The sequence below is a fragment of the Melospiza georgiana genome, chromosome 1, assembly GCF_028018845.1.
Source record: "Melospiza georgiana isolate bMelGeo1 chromosome 1, bMelGeo1.pri, whole genome shotgun sequence".
Classification (NCBI taxonomy): domain Eukaryota; kingdom Metazoa; phylum Chordata; class Aves; order Passeriformes; family Passerellidae; genus Melospiza; species Melospiza georgiana.
Genome location: NC_080430.1, coordinates 21,096,767 through 21,115,255, shown reverse-complemented (window position 1 = coordinate 21,115,255; position 18,489 = coordinate 21,096,767). Strand labels below are relative to the sequence as shown.

Genomic DNA, 18,489 nt, shown 5'->3' with positions numbered 1-18,489 from the left:
CCCTTCTGCCAAATAAAAAGACAAGTATTTCTTTCCTCAACTGCACTTCTAATTTATATTCTTTTATTTGGCCTGTATCTGCTGGGAGAGCAGCTTATGATGTGAATGGATGTGTACTCCTTGGCACACAGTGCTGTCTTCTAGGAACACAGGAGTTACTGGCTTAGATCACATATTCCTTCACTCCACTAGCAGCACAGTGGAAGCCAGCAGTAAAAGCTGCAAAGGAAAACACAGGAAAGCTTCTCTAAAAAACTAACTACCCAGGAGAAGCTTTCCTTGAACCTTATTAATTAGAGGTTAGTGTATGCCCTGAAGCATAAGACATTAAATCCCTTATAAATATGCATGCCTGCTCTTCAGAACTTCAGGAAAATAGAGAGATGTCAAAAAATTGACACCGCGCCTGAGAAGCATCTAAGCGTTCACTGCATTTAACAGATGGACAAACAGGAAAAGAAGTCAAGCAGCTTCTCTGCAGTCTTGTGAGCAGGCAGACTTCTGGTGGCACTGCCAGGTGAATAATGTGACACAGCTTCAAGTTTCTCCTGCTGAAGGTGGCTGGTTGTAGTACCCAATTTCTGCTGCACAGCCCCTCAGAGATTAATTTCCTCTTCTGCAAATGGGTGTGTTTATCTACTACTTAATGAGATTTTCAGACTGTAAAATATTTGTATTACACAGCTATTACTGACACAAGGATAAGTCAAAAAAAGAAAGATCTACTGCCCAGCGAATATTAATTCATTTATTTCACTATAACTCCAGAACTTTTTCACCCCCATGGTTCCATTAATGCATCATTTTTCAGCTGAAGTACCCTTCAAAGCTAGTTGGAGGCTTAAGTCTGATAAATAAGCCTGGAAGTTCTGTAAGCATGGAGATTTAGCAAGCAAATTTTAAATAAAATCTGGTTTTCTTTTTAACATCTTTTTACTTTAAAGACTCCATTGACCACCTGCTAAGAGCTTTGAAAATCTCCAGCATGGTCATGCATTAAGGACAACTGTAAAATTTTAATATACTGTTTCCAAAAAACAATAGAGAAGACTGAGAATGAAAAAAGAAAGTAACGACTTATGCAAAAGCACCCATCTTTAGTAAAATAATAATTCATGATGCCACGAATTATTATACACCAAAGCACCAGTCCTTAGTCATGGAAGTCTTTGATGTCATCAAATCAGATGAAATGTCAGAAACAGAATACATAGTACTGTCATTAGAATTGCAGCATGAGTTATGTACATATGAACTAGCTAATACTCCAGCTAGTTTGGATGTTAAAAACCAAGAAAACCATAACAGCACAGCCCTTGAATGTTGATTCAGTAACAAGTTTGTCCAGCCTGTGCTGAACCGTGGATTTTAAAATATGGTTTTCTGCTTGGTATATGAGCTAAATTAAAGTTAATAAGATCACCTCAATGTACATAGAGTCCCATTTTTTGGTGGCTTAGTGCATCCAACAGTTTTTCCTTTTGAATTTTTCCAGTTTGATCATTGGTTGCATAACCTACCTTGACTACTTATGACCCAGACTCCTTGCTGGAAACCAAAGTCAGCATGAGGAATAGCAAGCATCCTGTATTTAAACTCCAGTCTTACATGATGTTTTGGATGCTTGATTCCCATAGGCCTAGAAGATGTAGAAGGTGGCCCAGTGGAGGGGAGATTGTATAAGCAATAAATGAAGAAGTCAGGCTGGACAAAGGAGTGGCTACAGCGCCACTGATTCAAACACCCAGTACAGCAGAAGCAGTAGCAAATAGCTGGTATGTGGTGGCTGGTCCATTTGGAAGGAAGAGAAGTTTAAAAAAAATAGATTGGAAAACAAAAAGTTCAAATGTAGCAGGGTGAAGAGCAGGTGAGAGCAGCTTCATCTCCCATCAACGCTGTGCAAGACACTTGCCTGTTCTGAGATGGAATGGGCTGCTTTACAGCTCCTTGTCATGCTGATAGCTCTGTGCACAGCTGAGGCCTGCCTGAGTCAACACAGGGTCTTTAACTCTGTGTATACTCCTACCTCAGCTTCGGGAAACACCATTAGTCAGCTGTGATACACAGCAAACACAGCAATTTATGGTCCACAAAACCCTTCACCCTGTCCCCCACCACCCCAAAACTGCTTCTTCCAAAGGGATCATGCTGAGCATGTGGATATTAAGCTCTCAATGCTAGTTAACTCCAAAGAGTTGGAAGATAAGTCCATTTATTTGTTTTTAACAATCATGACAGAATCTTTAATTATGATCTATGTAAAAATGTAAATCAAGAGAGCTTTTTTTCCCTGGAGAAAACAGGGATGACACAGTGAAGCTGTTCTTTAAAACCAGCATGATTTCCAAATGAGAGTTTAGTCTTTTCAGAGCCCACCATCCCTACTGAGCATGTCCTTCTGTGCCATCCCAAAGAAGGACAGATGGAATCACGTGCTGTCATGCTCAGGGGCCATGACATGCAGTGACAAACCTAATGAGTGCCTTGGGCACTTCTGCAACACAGGCAATAGTCTTGGGGTAAGGAACACACTGCTTCATTATAGCCTTTTATCAGAGTGCCAGTTCAAAAGGACAAAATAACATTATCAGTACTTTACCCCTGTAGGCTTTATGTCAGAATTATTTCAATTCATTCTACTTAAGTTAGTTTACCACTCATTATTGTGAATATAAATGAAATGACTTATGTAGTTCTTTTATTCTACTCAGTTTGAACAGTTAAATTCCACCAAACAAGAAGAGCCCCAGCATCAAAAAGTTGATAGAAATTACTACAAGCAATACAAAATTATCTGTTTAAAAGGGAATATTTAAATTTACGGCGTGTTAGAAAAATCTAGGGTAAACAGTTTTTCTTAATGAGACAATGAAAATTACCTGAATTTTGTAGATTCTTCTGGTTTCCTTACCCAGGTGCAGTTCTGCAGTTTTGTGACTATGTGAAGATAATAATCTTCTGAGTATCTAAAAAAGGAAACAACATCAAACACTAGAATATATATGTATGTATATTTAGAAACAGTCTCTAAAAACATTCAAATGATGCATTTATTAATAATAATGTGCATGGTGCATATATAATAGATTGCTTTTAGAACTACATGACCTATTTTATTTTTGTAATTTGTAACAGCACTATCCTCATTTAACTAGCATGACCTATTAAACATCTCTTCTTACTACTGGTGTCCTAATGAACTTCAGAAAGTTTCAAAAGTACATTTGTTTCAAACTCACATAACTAACCATAAATACTTTGAAACTATTAGAAATCATCTCAAGTGCAAAATTCCAAAATAATATAAATAATTCTCTTGTACTTAGTGGTTTAAACCATAAAGTGTTTTGAAAAGTGGCTCTTCCTGGCCAAGATAAAACATAACATTTCTTATGCCTGTTCTTTCATTTACTTAATAGAATCTCCAAAGCTCAATCATCTAAAGACATTAGACCAATATTTACAGATGTAATTTTTCCTTTAAACTGTCTGTAAAATAAAACTATCTGCTATTTTACATGATCCAGAACTTTGGTTACATTGCTACATATAACCAAAAAACTCTCTGCTCTTGAAAATCCATTCAAGAGATTTAAATTTGTTCACAAGCTAAATACTTTGTAACATGCAAGTCAAAAGAATTAAGATGTTTTTGGCTTTCATGTCCAATGTTACTGTTTCTCCCATTTGTGCCCGGATTATAATACAGGCTTTTAAAAACAATAACTGACTTAAGATAACTGGAGGAATAGGAAGAAAAGATGGTATGGATGTCATGACTAAAATTCTATAGGACCCAAGTCTCCATACAAGATCTAACTTGTATTATTTTAACAAAAATAGCTTAGTGTCGATCCAAACGTTCATGAGTTTATTCAAGCTGTCACTTAGAAGTGTCTATTTTGAACAGTTTTACAAGAGTTGGGATGGCAACTTGACTTGTTTTTAAGTGGAGCATGAGAATTGATAAAAAGCAACATAAAAAAAATGTCTGGTGGTTACAGCAGTAGAGGCCAATTATCTGAAAGCCTCCTTCTCTCTGTTCCACGTTTGAAATAAACAGATTGCTCCATAAAAGTACTGAAATTTAAGTAAAGGTAACTCACTGATCCTACCCCAAGTAAAATCATGTCCAATTTCCACACAGAAAAATAAATTATAATTTTAAGAGGAATTTGCATTAAAACTGGTCTCTGGCTCAAGTTTGCACCTGTGACAATATGTACAAAATTTCATCCTCCACACTTAAAAAACTTTTAATGGAACTAGAAGATTATAACTAAAGCGATTCTACTGAGCCCTCACAACTCAAGAGAATTCAATCAGCAGAAGCAGGAAAAGAAAAAAACTAGTTTCATTGCAGTTGTAGCTGATCTGACCTGGTCCAGCACATTCTTCCTCCTTCCAGTCCAACTGCCTTGTGTCACTATGGGTACTTACCTGACTCCACCCCTGTTTTTCTTTTGCCAGGTTCTGCACTTGTTAAATGCTTTCATAGGCCACTTTTACTACCAGGGCAAAAAAATAATCCAGAAGGGCAAGGATATGAACATACATTTTCTTCTTATTGTGTTAAACCAGCCAAGAAAGATTCCATCTAAGACCACAGCGAGTATAAGCAGAGTGATGGAAATGGACAAACAGGGATCAAGGCCCTTCTATTTGGAAGCTGCCTGCTGGTATGTTACCAGCCTTGGAACTGCAGCCATAGAAAATGGAACTACCTTCCTGCTGAAGCTGATCCCTAAATTGAGTCACTATGTGGACAGACAAGGGTCAGTAGGAGTGCAGGGCAAGGAGGGTTTGTGGGGTGAACGTGAGAAAAAAGCACAAAACCCAAACAGCCAATTCTGATGTTCAGTAACTCATCTGGTTTCATTCCTTAATATAAACAAGAAATCACTCTTAGATGCTTGGACTTACAAAAAGATTTCAGAAATTAACAGCATAACAGACCACAAAGAGTTACTTACACTATAGCTATCCAGGAGAAAAAAAAATATAGCAAAAGCAAATTCTAGCCTAAAGACATTGATAAGATGAAGATAAGAGTCAGAAATGAAATGAGAAATTACCATCTATTCAGAAAGAAACTGCATTGACTGACAATTTTTTAGTAAGTTACAAGGAAACATTTGGTAGGGAGAAGAACAAAAGCATAATCCATAATGCCAGTTCCAAGATCTCATAGGAAACATAGGCCGTCTCTGTCAGAAACTGTAAGGGCCCTCTCATACTTGTAACAGAAAATGCACTTTGGGTAAAGCACCAATTACAAAGCAAGAACACTGCAGCCTCTCCACAGCTGTCTCTACTGGACAGAATTGCTCTTGCTCAGAGCTATCCAAGCTCACCAGCTCACACAGAAAAGCTCCATTTCCAGGTCTTTACAAGTCAGAACACCAACTCTGCTCGCCCTATGCATCCAGTTTAGCTCCTCTTGTGACTTACAAGGACACTCTGGTCTGTCAGAAGTTGTCTTTACCAGCTGGCACAGTGCCACAGGCAGCACAGACATCCCAGCACACTGTCCTGGGGGACAGGAGCTCCCAACTGTGGCAGTTCTGCAAGGCATCTGCTCACACCAGTAAAAGGTTTCTATCAAATGAACTGTAATACAGACAGCATTCCTAGAAATAATTTTTTAAAGACTCAACATGAAGCTCTGGGATTTGCTGCAGCTGGGTTTACAGCCCAGAAAACTTTGTTTTCTTCCCAGAAAGCTAATTTTAGCATTTCCTGCTTTAAAGGGGGCCTGGGGACTCACTTCTCCAAACAAATCAGTTCAGGCTATCAGGGAATCATTTCATGACTCTGCTGTAACCCAGACAGTCATCTTCTCCACTCTTCCATTTCAAAGAGTTGGCACATTACATAGATTTCCACTGGCACCTAGGAGCCTACAGCACATATTCACTGATGCTAAAAGGGTTTTATTATTGAGATAAAAAAGAAAGGCTCAGGTAAATTGAGTTATAAAAATACTTGGACAACACAGTGATTACAGTGCTGAGAAGAGTGAATGAATGAAACATGGGGTCTTTTTGTCCTGTTTTTGTCTGCCACCTGCACCACAACCATTATAATAATTTGCTATCCTAGGAAACTCACTTATACTATATGAGCCTGACTGACAAATAACACCTGGATGACTTTCTCTTTTTCCCCCAGAGTATTTGTCAGGTAAGAAGTGATTTACTGTGTTAACTGCGGTGGCTGAGGTTGCTATGCACATTCAAAGCACTGGCAAAGTATTAGTATCTTCTAATTTTTGGAAGATATCTAAAGGAAAACAGCAAGGACAAATTGTAGAGACAGCATGGAGACAACAGGTAAAATGTCAGAACAGACAGATGCAGTCTCATTGGTTATTTACTAAAGCTAAATACCAGCTTGTAAAAAAGGTATTTGAATTGGAAGGAAGATTGAGCAGCAGGAGCAAAAAAAAAAAAAGGACACATTTCTACTTGGCAGTTTGTGTTCAAGAAACAAACAAATAAAAAAGAAAAACTGTAGCATGAAATGCAAAATAAGGGGAGGCTCTGTTTTGCCTCTGGACGTTTTAACATTACCAAAAAAAAAATATCAGTTTTATAAGCCCTCAGGAGATTTTACACAGGGGTTGCTCTAGAATAAAAATGGAAAACTGCTAGCAAAACTCAGCACTTCAGGCTCTTTGTCACCACCAGCACATACTTGCTATAATAATAACAACAACTTCCCACTTACATAGCATTTCTTTCTATTAAATCATTTGACAAGCTTTAAATTAGGTTTTTTTCTCTTTCTTCCAGTTTAAGAGGCAGGAGTGTCCAGAATGTCCCTCCAAGGCTCGAACTGTAATATAAAGCATTTATGTGCCACACCCATGGGTCACAGCTTGAAAAAGCAACAAAATCCCTGCAGCCCCTCTCAGTGAAGGTCAATGGCTGCAATATTCATGGCAAAAGGCAATCCCTTGCTCCTTTTCTTTCCCAAGCATCTGTTTCTCTTCCTACCTACCCAGTTCATCCTCTGCCTCATTAAATGGTACAACCCCTTTCTCTTTAACCATGGAATAAAAGTCTTGTACTTTGTAAAGTTTCTCCCATAATCTCAGCTCCAAAATGTTCTCAATGAACATTTGAAGAGCTCATCTCCAAAGACTGCAAAACTTTGCAATGTGTGGGATAAACAACTGCATTTATATTGCTGCAAGTGGATTTTGAAGCAATACAGTGACCGCTTTTCCTCCCCTTGGTGTTAATCACTCAAGTTTTCAGCCAACTGCATTATTTTACCTCTGCCAGTCCGTGTTCCAGCTCTCACTATCAGTGCATCAGTAACATAGTGGTCTAGCACCCTTCAAAAGAATAAAAACTTCAATGATAGTGTTGCTTAAAAAAGTGGAATACTGATGGGAGAAGAGATTGTAAAGAAGGGGGGGAAAAAGAATGAATAAATAAATAAAGAAGTAATAATAAGAGCAAAGAAGAAATGCTGGAAATATGATGATTTAAAGAGATGTGAAAGGTCTTGAAATGCAATAAAAAAGTGAGGAGGGGGCAGAAAAGACAGAGTATGTTTTCGAATCACCATTTAATGTTGTTTTGGCATTAAGTAAAAATTTGAATTCTCCCGTACTTTGAATAGCGAAAGGCATATAATTGTTTTTAGTTCACCTTTTGTTTCTCATTCTATTTCTTTTCCCAAATGGAGGGGAGCAGGGAGGGAAGCTGCCACTTTTAAAGACAGCATGGCACCATCCATTTTAAGCTGCAACTCGGTCCTAATGGGAAGCCTTTCTTACCTTCAACGTTTTATTTATTGGTGCATCCTTTTGTTTATTGGTGCATTGATAGAGGAAAAGATGTTACATGTCAAAATCACTGTCTGCTTCTCGGCTTTTCACTTTGTAAAGTGACAAGGAATTTGAGTAGGACTGATATCAAAGTTGGATTTTTCTCCATGCCAGAAAAATACAGAACAACAAGTTTAAACCCAAAATTAATTTGGGGTGGTTTTTTCCCCAGTGTGTCTAAAATTGGACTGTTTGTTTCCTGTGGACTTGCAATCACAATGCAATCATGTGACTAACCAGCAGGTCTTTATACTAGTACATTTCCACCCTTCCTCTAGTTAGCAATGCTGGACAGAATCATTAACTGAAGTTGCTCATAAAAGGAGGAGTGCTCACCAGTCAGGAAAAAGACTCTCAAAAATGAAACTATACCCCACACTTCTACTCAGTATTTTTGTGAATAACTTGTTGCTATCTGCCAAGAAGAAATCTTGCATTGTGAAAATAAAAAAGTTAAAATCCCACCTCAAATAAATCTTATCCACGTAAAAGAAAAAAATGCAGCAAACATTGGTTGAACAAATTCAGTTTTCTGTTGCATAGCTCCCCTTTAATAAACAAGAATTATGTAAAAAAGGACAATCTTTTACCCTTCTATTTAAAACAAACAAAGCAGAAAGGACAGCAAACACCTACCTTTTCTTCTTGATAGATGATGACAAAATGTTGTCCTGAATTGCCTTACATTTTGAAGCCTGTTCAAACTGGTAAATTCCATTTTTATTATGAGTTGTTCTGTTAAAAGGGAGCAGGAGGAGAAAAGGCAATAAACTTTAAAAGAGAGAACATATTCTACCAATGTTGTCACATTTACTTTATTATGCCAATAGGATTAATAACCATTGATTTAGCTGAAAACATTAGTAAAGAAACCTTATGGACTTCTATTGTGAAGTTCTTGTTATTAAAAGAGAGTTTTCTGCTCGGCAATATAAAATATTTGGTTGTTTAAAATAACTCTATTTCATAGTCTGAATTATATTTTCCACTTTACACTGTAATCAGCAAATGTAATTTAAAAAAAATGAAATTGAAAGCTTCCTGAACATTAAGTTTTGAAGATATTTAAAATATCCACTAGTAAAATATTCAGCAGATGTGATTTCCTAAAATTGCTGATGAAATGCAATATTTGGAGTGAATATAATATATACAGGAAAGTCCATCCACAGGTGAAGTGGGTCTTTGTACTTTGACCTTAACTTACTGATTCAAGTATAATACTTCCTGTCTTTTTTATTCTTTATTTACACAGAAAGAACAAATATTTGTAAAAGGAACCAGGGGAAGTGTCAGATAGTATCTTTAATTCCTGTCTTATTTTCACCAAACTCCTGTGTGGTCCTCTTGCTCTGGGCAGTCCTTGCAGAAGAATGAGAAGTAAGTTAGTAAATGACTGAGATGCCAAGTTCTTATTCCATTCACCTCAGTTCATCCTGTATCTATGTCCAATCTCATACAATCACCCTCTTCTAACATAGCCTTCCACTCTGTAGATTGCCATTTACCCTAAAGATTTCTTCTCTGGCATTATTTTCCCTGCCCCTCACCATGCTCTTCCCTGCCACCTGCCCCTCCTCTTTGCTTCTTTCCACTGATGCACGACTTACAGAGCCCTTGGACATTGCAGCCTTTTGCTCAAGCCAGAAGTAGAAACACAGAAGGCAGAGGGGCTGTGTGCTGTTCTTAGAGAACAAGTGAAACACCTCTGCACAGAGGCACTCACACAAGAGAAAGGCCTTCCTGCTTTGTGCTTCTGAGTCATCACTGCTTTTACTGACAAGGACCAAAACTTCACCTGCTACAACATGGAGACCCCTCAGCAACAAGATTTCTGACAAGCTGAGTTTGAAGACTTGCTTGGGAAAGATGCCATTTCAAGGCACAGAACCACAGAGTGGCTGGGGCTGGAAGGCATCTCCAGTGCCCATCTAGTCCAAACTCCCTGCTCAGGCAGGGCCACCTAGAGAGGGGGAGCAAGGACTGTACCAGATGCTTTTGAATATCTCCAAGCACAGAGACTCCACAACCCACCTGAGCAGCCTGTGCCAGTGCTCAGTCACCCTTACAGAGAAAAAGTGATGCCTGATGGTCAGAGGGACCCTCCTGTGTTCCAGCTGGTGAGCACTGCCTCTGTTCTAGCACTGAGCACCACTAATGAGAACTTGGCTCCATCCCCTGCACCCTCCCTTCAGGTATCAGTAAGTTCTCTCCTGAGCATTCTCTTCTTAAACACCTCAGATGAACAGACTGACTGAAGAGTAAAGGAGAATAAATGCTTGTTTATTTTGCTACTGAGCTGACTCTCATAGTCATAGCTGACAGGGAAGGAAAGAACCACCTTTCTTTTTCTTTCCATTGCCCATGAATTTTGTAGAGTTAGTCACACCTAGTAGCAATTTCCACAGGATGTAGGCTGCCAAGGAGAGAGAACAGCCCTCTTCATTTCTTCCCACCACCAATAAATTCTCCCCAGTATACACTCAGTGCCCCTAAGGAAGTATCCAGTCTGTATGCCCCTTGTTGAGGGAAACAGTAAGACAACACAACATAAACCTCTATCCTTCCAGTTCTGCAGTGACTTCAATAGTAACAGCTGGCACTGCCTACTGAGAGCTCCTTGGCTGCCTCTGCATACAGCTCTTTATCTCATTTTTTCTCAAGGAGTGAAATACAAATAGCAGAAGGCTCTCAGAGCACACAGTTCAGAGCTAAGAACGCTGCAGATCTCCCTAAGCAAGTGCTAGCAAATATTCTGCCTAAAAAATTTATGTACACAGTTTTACTGCAGCTTGCTCTGAATGGTTCTGTCTATGCAGAACAACCAGGTAGGCCCTTTCCAGCTCTCAAACAAATTTAGGTAGCACTACTTCCTCTCATGCTTCCTCCCTCTTGCTTCTTTAACTTAGTAACATCAAATGATTATTCTGCAGCTTAAAATAAGAGAAATGGCTACAGGCAAAAGTTTAGCTGCCTAAACAGCATTTTAAAGAAACAGAAAGGACAAAAAAAAAAAAAAAAACCAATTGATAAAAGCAAAGTGCATGTTACTGCTGCAAATAAGCCTTCCATTATAACTAAAACCTAAGATGCTGGATGCTAATTTGAGAAGTGGCACCAGCCCCTCTGAGCCACCACTGGCCAGAAGAGACTAACATGTGAATATGCCAAGTGGATGACCAAGCCAGAGCAGGCAGCAAGGTTGCCCTGCAAGGGGCATTAGCAGAGTACCAACATTCTTGCACAACTCTGTGCAGACAACCATTACAAGTCCTTACAGCTTCCTATTAATTTATGTCTTGAGATTTGTGGGGCAATGAATAAATATTCTCTCAAATAATACAAGCTTTACTCCACAGACTTTTAGTCCTTTAAAAAATTCCTAAGATCAACACACAAAAGCAAGTTGCCTCATTTTTTTAATACACAATTGTTTTTAGGTAATCCTTTTCAAGACCTGAAAAATTCAAAAAAAAGGAAGTCAGAGAAAAAAGATAGAACAAAATAAATCCCTATTCTGTTTTGTCATTAAAGCCTCACAATCACTTTTACAGCCACATGACAGATCACCAAAATGCTTCTTCTGTGGCTTTTTGTACATAAAACTTACTTAACCCTCTTTATGTGGTGCAAAAGGTACAAAATTAAAACAATTGATTTTCAAGAGATGTAAAGCAATTACTCATTCCATTAAAAGGTAAATTTCTGAATTTCTGTTTCACTGTTAGAGTAGCCTCTGCTTCACATGAGTGCAATCTTTTTGCAGTTAGATAAGATGGGTGTGCAAGAGACAGTCCAGACTTCTACTGCATTATTCATGGCAAAGTTGCACAGACATCAAACTCAGATTAAATTTCTGCTCATTTCAGACAATTGTGCAAGGCAACATTTACCACTAAATTAATTTACCTGACCCAGTGGATGACAGTCTTTGCTCACTACTTAGAGCAGCACTACAACTTGTGCAATGAAATCAGTAATATGCCTCACAACACAGATATCAGGCTACATTCAACTAATTCTGTGAACTATTAAGCTAAATGAGAACTTGAAGCAGAAACATTCTGTTGGCTTAAACTCATAAAACTGATGATACAGGGAAATTTCAGCTGTATTTTCCCTAGGGCTCATATGTTCTCAAAGCCAATCTCATTGGACCAAATCTGAAAAACAGGGGCTTTTTTAATCATATATGAACAGCTTGAGGACCACATACTTCCTATGGTAATTCTAGAAACTCAGGAAGTACACCATCTGTACTTTAATAAATCCACAGTAGATTAAGACCACGTGCCTTATCTATCAGCACGTTTTATTCTATATCTTGCTCTCAGGAAGACAGCAGATGCTCAAACTGTAAAATGTTTAAGACAAGGACTGACTCCATCTTTAGACAGAAACTATATGGAAAGTCCTTTTGCTGCTCCTGCAGCATTCAGTCCTGAGACAAGAGGGAACCTTAGTGCAGGAAATCACCAGACAGAGGGGTTTGCCAAGTAAGAGAGCATTCTGGGGAGAAGAAAGGTACAGGAAGGAAAAGCAAAGGCACACCCTTTAAAAACAAAACTAAACCCAACCCCAGTTATCAGAGTAGAAAAATGGGAGAGGCATAAGATGGAGGAATGATAGGGAAGACAAGAAAAGAAAAAAGGCAGATGGAAAAACTGATGCTGTGAGTTATACTGTAACACAAAGATTAAAAGGTCACTCTTCTAGATATCCCTCAAAATCTGATAGAAACAAAGAATGTGGGACGAGATATTCAAAATTTCTCAGAACTGAACTGTCTGGCAGCAGTGAAAGCAACAAAAATTTCACCTCCCCACTAAGTCCACCCTGAAAGTAAGGGAAAATCCCACTCATTGGCTATTCACTCCACACCCAGCATAATAAATTGTTGCTCTTTTCTATAGCTTCTTGATCTTGGCTGTCTGAAGCAGCACAAGAGCTCTAAACATGTTCCAGCTGAGCATCTCCAGCTAAAAAGGATAACTTCTGTATGCAAAATTACACATTTTTATCATTCTACCAAAATGGCACTGAATAGCATTATCCAGATTGTGAATATCTTTTGTCTTAATCTCTCCCTTGAAGGGACTAATTTATATTTGAATCTTATCATCTGTTAGTTGAATACTATTAAAAACCCAAAATCCCTACTTCCATAGGAAGGGTGCTCTTAAGGGCTGCCTTTGACACTATTTCAAATTAATCAGATGATAAGAATTTAGTGATGTTTTTAAAGTTCACAACACCTTGATTAATAAGGCAATACACAATTTAAATTCTTGGTGAAATGGACTATAAAAATTGCTTCATCAAACAACAGGAGTAAGAATTTGTCTTGAAACATTAATCACAGCAACTGTTAAAGGGATTGATCCTACTATCTTTGTTCAAGTTCCTATAGAGGTATTGCTTATCTAAGGAATGCTAAATCAGGTCTTTAACACAAACTGCATCTTGAAATTATTTGAAAGACCCTCCAGTGCATTCACCAGGGCTATGTATAACATCAGATACTTTTTATTTATAAAATCCATAAACTGCATGACAGGTAACATGACAAGCAACATTCAGAGCCTCATGGTAGGTGAAGTGAAAAGAATAAGGTACTTACACTAAAATCATGTTACAAGGGCACACAATAGAATGACAGAGCAGTTTCACTTGGACCAAGTAAACAGAAACCTTTCACCACTGTCAGAACATAAATATGTCCTGGCAGCAGCTTTCAACTGAACACCTATTCATTTAGACAGAACTAATACATGAGGTATGGCTTCAAAATATGCTCCTAAAATATATCTGCATGCATCACTTGGGGTGAAGGGGCAAAATATTAAGAGAGCAGTAAAATTAGTGAAGTGGACCTCCAATGCTGACTAATCTAAACCATAGTAAATTATTTGTGCAGTATACTAGGCTACTCCATAACTGTGGTATTAGCCTGTCTCTTTTCCCCCTTCTGACTGCCTGAATGCAGTATTTTGTCAGGAGACAGAATGTACAGGTCTCTGTAGCATTGTTAATTAAGTATAGCTGTTTATTTCCTAGGCCTGCATACAGATCTGCTGCTGAGAGAGGAATTGGAGAAATCAACACTATGGAACACTGTATTAATACTAACTTGTTTACCCATAGCTTCTCCATCACTTCCTCCCACTGTTCAATTACCTCAGTGGTCTTACACTGGGCTTGCCCTGGACCTGCAAAGACAGAAAGCAAGCTGGGGAAATAGTAAGTGAATGCCTTAAAACTGGCAAGACAGACTAACAGAGCTATGGTGGTCAGTTCTTTAGGGTACTGCTGCCTTGTTTCTTTTATATAAAACATACATAAATAGTGCTATTTTTTGACTTCTCTTGCAGGACCTGGCATGATTTATCTGCTACGTATTCCTGGGTAGTAAAATAGCAGCTAGAATTTCTTCCTAAATTTAACCTAGCACACCCTGGGCCTCATAACAAATAAAATACTACCTAGCTTCTCTTACTATTTTCATTTCCCCCTGATAAGCACTAGCAGTACGGAGTCCTCTGTTCTACTATTACTGTAACCACTAAACAAACAACTATGCCTGCACAAACAGTTGGGGAGAGAGGAAAAGAGAGAGGGAAGACCAAGGATCTAAAGGTGAGAAAAATGCAAGACTTCTTTTTTTGGTTGTACTGTTGAAAATATAAGAAGGCTGTAGTTAAGAAAATAGAAATTGTACTCGCAGTTACAGCTTAAAAATTGAGAGGACAGTATGAGGCATAGATAGGAGAAATCTGCCAGAGAACATATCAGTGCAGTATAAATGACACTGGTTCCATGAATAAGTCTGGAGGTTACTAGACATATCTTACTAACAGTGGCCTTTCTTTTCAGTAAGAAACCCTACTAAGAGGCACAGTAGGCTGTGAAATGAGCCCAAGACTAGATGTGCAAGTTGCACTGTAGAGGCAGTCACATTGCCCCAATTTGCTAAGGCTTAACAAGAAAAAGGGGTAAGCAATGTCCTGTAAGAGACAAACCACATCATCAAGATTATTTACTAAGACACAGATCCCCAGAGAACTTCAGGTGCCTGGTCACCATGTATTTAAACATTGCTGCGTATAATAGCTGCCTAAATATCTAAGAGAGTCTGATCCAATCCCCTGCTCTTCATCCCTTCATCCTTCAGTTTCATCCTTTAAAAGTATTACTCAAAGTAAAAGAACAGATTAGCTTTCAATACTGCAAGGCAACAGAATAATAGGGCTTTAGAGATTCTTTGGGAGATGTCTGGTTGCAAATATGCCTCCAACAGCAAAGGAAATAATGATAAAAAAGATTAGCTTGTGACTGTGAAGACTGTCTAGATTACTTTTACTTGGAGGTCAAGGATAGTGCCTAGGTTTTTTTTCTTTTTCCTTTACTGGAAACATCCATGTACATCCTCTTACTCTTATGCAGGAAAGAGTTGCTGCCAATAACACAGCAATGCCACTCAAATGATCAGGGTTGTTTAGGAGAACCACACTACCCCACAGCACACTGGAATCTAATTCCTATTGACCAGACCATCCATCTCCATCACTGAGGGACTGCTCTGAACTCCTGAATGAGTCCAGATGCTCTCTGGATCAAGCATCTCCAGCATGGCCCTTAGCCAGGCCCAGTCCAGCTGCTGCCTGGATCAAACCCCTCCAGCATGGCTCCCTGCCCAGTCCTGCTGCTCTCTGGATGAACCAACAGCTCCTGGTCAGTCCAGTCCAGCAGCTCTCCCTCCTTTCTCATTAGCCACACATGCACCACAAAGCCCTGTCAGGCCAGCTTACTGAGCACAGTCAGTCAGGTGAGACAGCACATCCACTCTCGGATTCAGCTGGCAAGACATCTCTCCAAAGACACTGCAGTTACAGGAGCTTGAGTATATTGAAACTTTCTTTGATGAATTATTTACTTGACACACTTTTGCAGACACTTAGTCATGAAGAAATACAATTTCAAGCTGACAAAAACTAGCTTCAAATTGGTGTCAAAATTCCTCCAAGTAGAATAAGGAAAAATACATATTTAAAATCACAATCTCACTTGCCCTATTACAAAGGTTAAAAAAATGACATGGATTTTCAGACCTCTTTGGTATGTGTTGTTTCTACTTTCATTGCTCCAGTTGAGTGTACTAAGAGCAGATGGGAAATAGACTGTTCTCTGAAGTGCTCTCTATCAGCATTTCTAGGAGAGGCAACTCAGAAACTAGTAGGGAAGAGCGTGAGGAGATGGGCCAGGGGGAAACCACAGACACAGCCCAAAACAGAGTGGAAAGAAGAATGGAGTAATGGCTACCAAAAAAAAGCAAAGCAGAACAGTACATACGGCAAAAAACCAGTATCAAGAGGGGGAAAGATGGGAAAAAAAGCAGAAAGGGGAAAAAATGAGAACAGGAAAGAGAAGCAGGCTAGAAGCTCATAACAGCAGGTAGGAACATTTGGAGAATTCTGTTCCTTTTCTGTCACTAACTTTGAAAGATGCTATAAACTTAGAGCTTGTGAAAGTTTTAAATATTGAGGGAAAGAGCACAAGAGTATCTCATCAGAAACACATAAGAAATGCACTGTTAGGATACACTGCAATCATTACTGCAACTAACATCACTTGCATTCACTTCGGGAAAGCATAGGCTACCAAATTCAGCTAGACTGAGTGAGATGGTGGCCTCAGTAAGGTTAACTGCACTGTCACCATTGTCTTCAACACAACCAGGACATCACTGTTTCTGTGAAAGACCCAATTCTTAAGTTCTTTCTGATTTTTATAATGTGTTTTTTGACTGTAATATATATTAACATATAATAGTCATGGTAACTGCAAAGGTAATAATGCCATATAAAGTAAAAGAAGAAACAAAAAATATTTCAAAACTACTTCTTACATAGTATTGATTTCATGTGTGGATTACACCACCATCTTCTGCACTCTTAGTTTTTCTACAGTGTGTGGGGACCCAAGAGCATAAAAACAACAGTCATTAGTATTGAAGTCTGCATGTAAGGCACAACGTTTCGCAGCTGATTTTACAAAGTACCTTCACATTAAATTTCACAGTATAAAAAAACAGGCTGTAAAGCAAAAATCTAAACTGATCTAGAAGGTCAAAACACAGGATCAAATGAATGGGCTCTCAGAAAGTACAATGCCAACCCAAAACTAAACAGGCTTCATATGTCTTGCCTTCATTGTAAATGGATTGTAAATGATAAATCTGCATTTTTAACTAAATACAGATTACAAAAACAGTAATAGCATTTCCCAGCTCCACCTTCCTGGAATGAAGAATAAAAAGATACCTGGAACGTGTCATTCAGCAGGCACTTTTTGCATCGTACGCTAACAAAACTGCTCTACGCAGTTTTTTATTGGGCTCGAAACCAACGGCAGAGTGACAGCCGTCAATAAGGGGGCCCATGGACAAATAATTCATTATAGTTAAAGCAAAGTGCTATTTGCCCTAATAATCTCTAACGCTCTCTCTGATCAAGCTACCGAAACAAAAGCGAGAATGAACCGGAGCGAAGGCGAATTTCTGCTTTTGCAGACCCGACCTCACGGACCCCCAGCGGGCGTCCAGCCCGTACCTGTTCTCGGTGTGAGGAAGGGGCGTCAGGGGAGACCTGAGGGCTCGCACCACTTTCGGCGTGACAGCCGCTACTCCTGCGTCCTCCTGCCAGCCCCTGGCAAGCGAGACGGGAAAACAAAGTTGTCAGGACCAGTGATTGAACATCACCCGGCGAGAGCGGCGCCGCTCTCCTGCCCACGACCCGCGCCGAGCCCAGACCGAGCCGAGGGCACCGCCAGGCTCCGCCGCGCCCCGCGGGGCTCGTCCCGCTCCTCCCGCCCTCCCCAGCCGGCTCCGGACCGCGGGCGAGGCCGCCCGGCCGCCCTACCTGGCGCGGAGGGGCTGCTGGCCGCCCAGGCGCAGGAGGCAGCCTCCCAGCAGCAGGCTGCCCAGCGCCGCGGCCAAGGCGATGACAGCCCGCATGGTGCGCTCGGCAGCGGCGCCCGTCACAGCTACGGCCCCATAGTATTTAAGGGAGGCTGCGGGGAGGGGGAGGCGGCCATGGCAGCCACAGGGTCTCTGCGCTCCGCCCCTCGCCCGCAGCCCTGCGCCGCCGCCGCCATCGGCCCCCCCTCCCGCCGCGGCCGCCGCGCGGGCCCGGCCCGCCGGTGCTGGTGGGGAGCGGCCGGGCTCGGCCGGCGTGAGGGCGGCACCCGGGCGGTCTTTGCTAGCGGCCTGTGCCGGCCACCGCTCGGGGCGCTTCCCGCAGCGCTTCCGTGTCGAGGGCGGCGGAGCGAGGGAGTCGAAACTGCCCAAACTTTAATGGGGGAGAGGGGCGCCCTGCGGGACGGCGGCGGGTGCAGTGTGCGGGGCTTGCCCGGCGAGGGCAGGCAGCCCTGCCCCGTGGCTGGCGTATTGAAGCCGCTGCTGCTTCAATAGCTCTTTCTCTGAATTAAAAAGTAATAGTCAATGTGTCCTGTGTTTTGTCTCATAAAAGGTATGTTATAAAACTATTTATATTATAGATAGAAATGACCCCACGTGGAACACTGTGCGTGTGCGGCTCGGGGCCCCCCAGCATAAGAAGGCTGTGACCCTGTTCAGAGGAGAGCCATGAACG

General features: G+C 40.5%; 1 protein-coding gene across 1 annotated transcript in view; it reads right to left on the bottom strand.

Annotated features, from left to right (window-relative positions):
* Positions 1-17,928, bottom strand: part of ST8SIA6 (ST8 alpha-N-acetyl-neuraminide alpha-2,8-sialyltransferase 6) — a 42,659-nt gene extending 24,731 nt beyond the window's left edge. Inside the window, exons 1-4 of the mRNA XM_058035303.1 lie at positions 17,758-17,928; positions 17,449-17,544; positions 8,477-8,575; positions 2,880-2,966 (exon numbers count right to left, since the gene is read on the bottom strand). Of these exons, the coding sequence (XP_057891286.1) occupies positions 2,880-2,966; positions 8,477-8,575; positions 17,449-17,544; positions 17,758-17,852 (377 nt within the window). The 5' untranslated portion in view covers positions 17,853-17,928. The remainder of the gene's footprint in view (positions 1-2,879; positions 2,967-8,476; positions 8,576-17,448; positions 17,545-17,757) is intronic.
* Between the last annotated feature and the right edge of the window lie 561 nt (positions 17,929-18,489).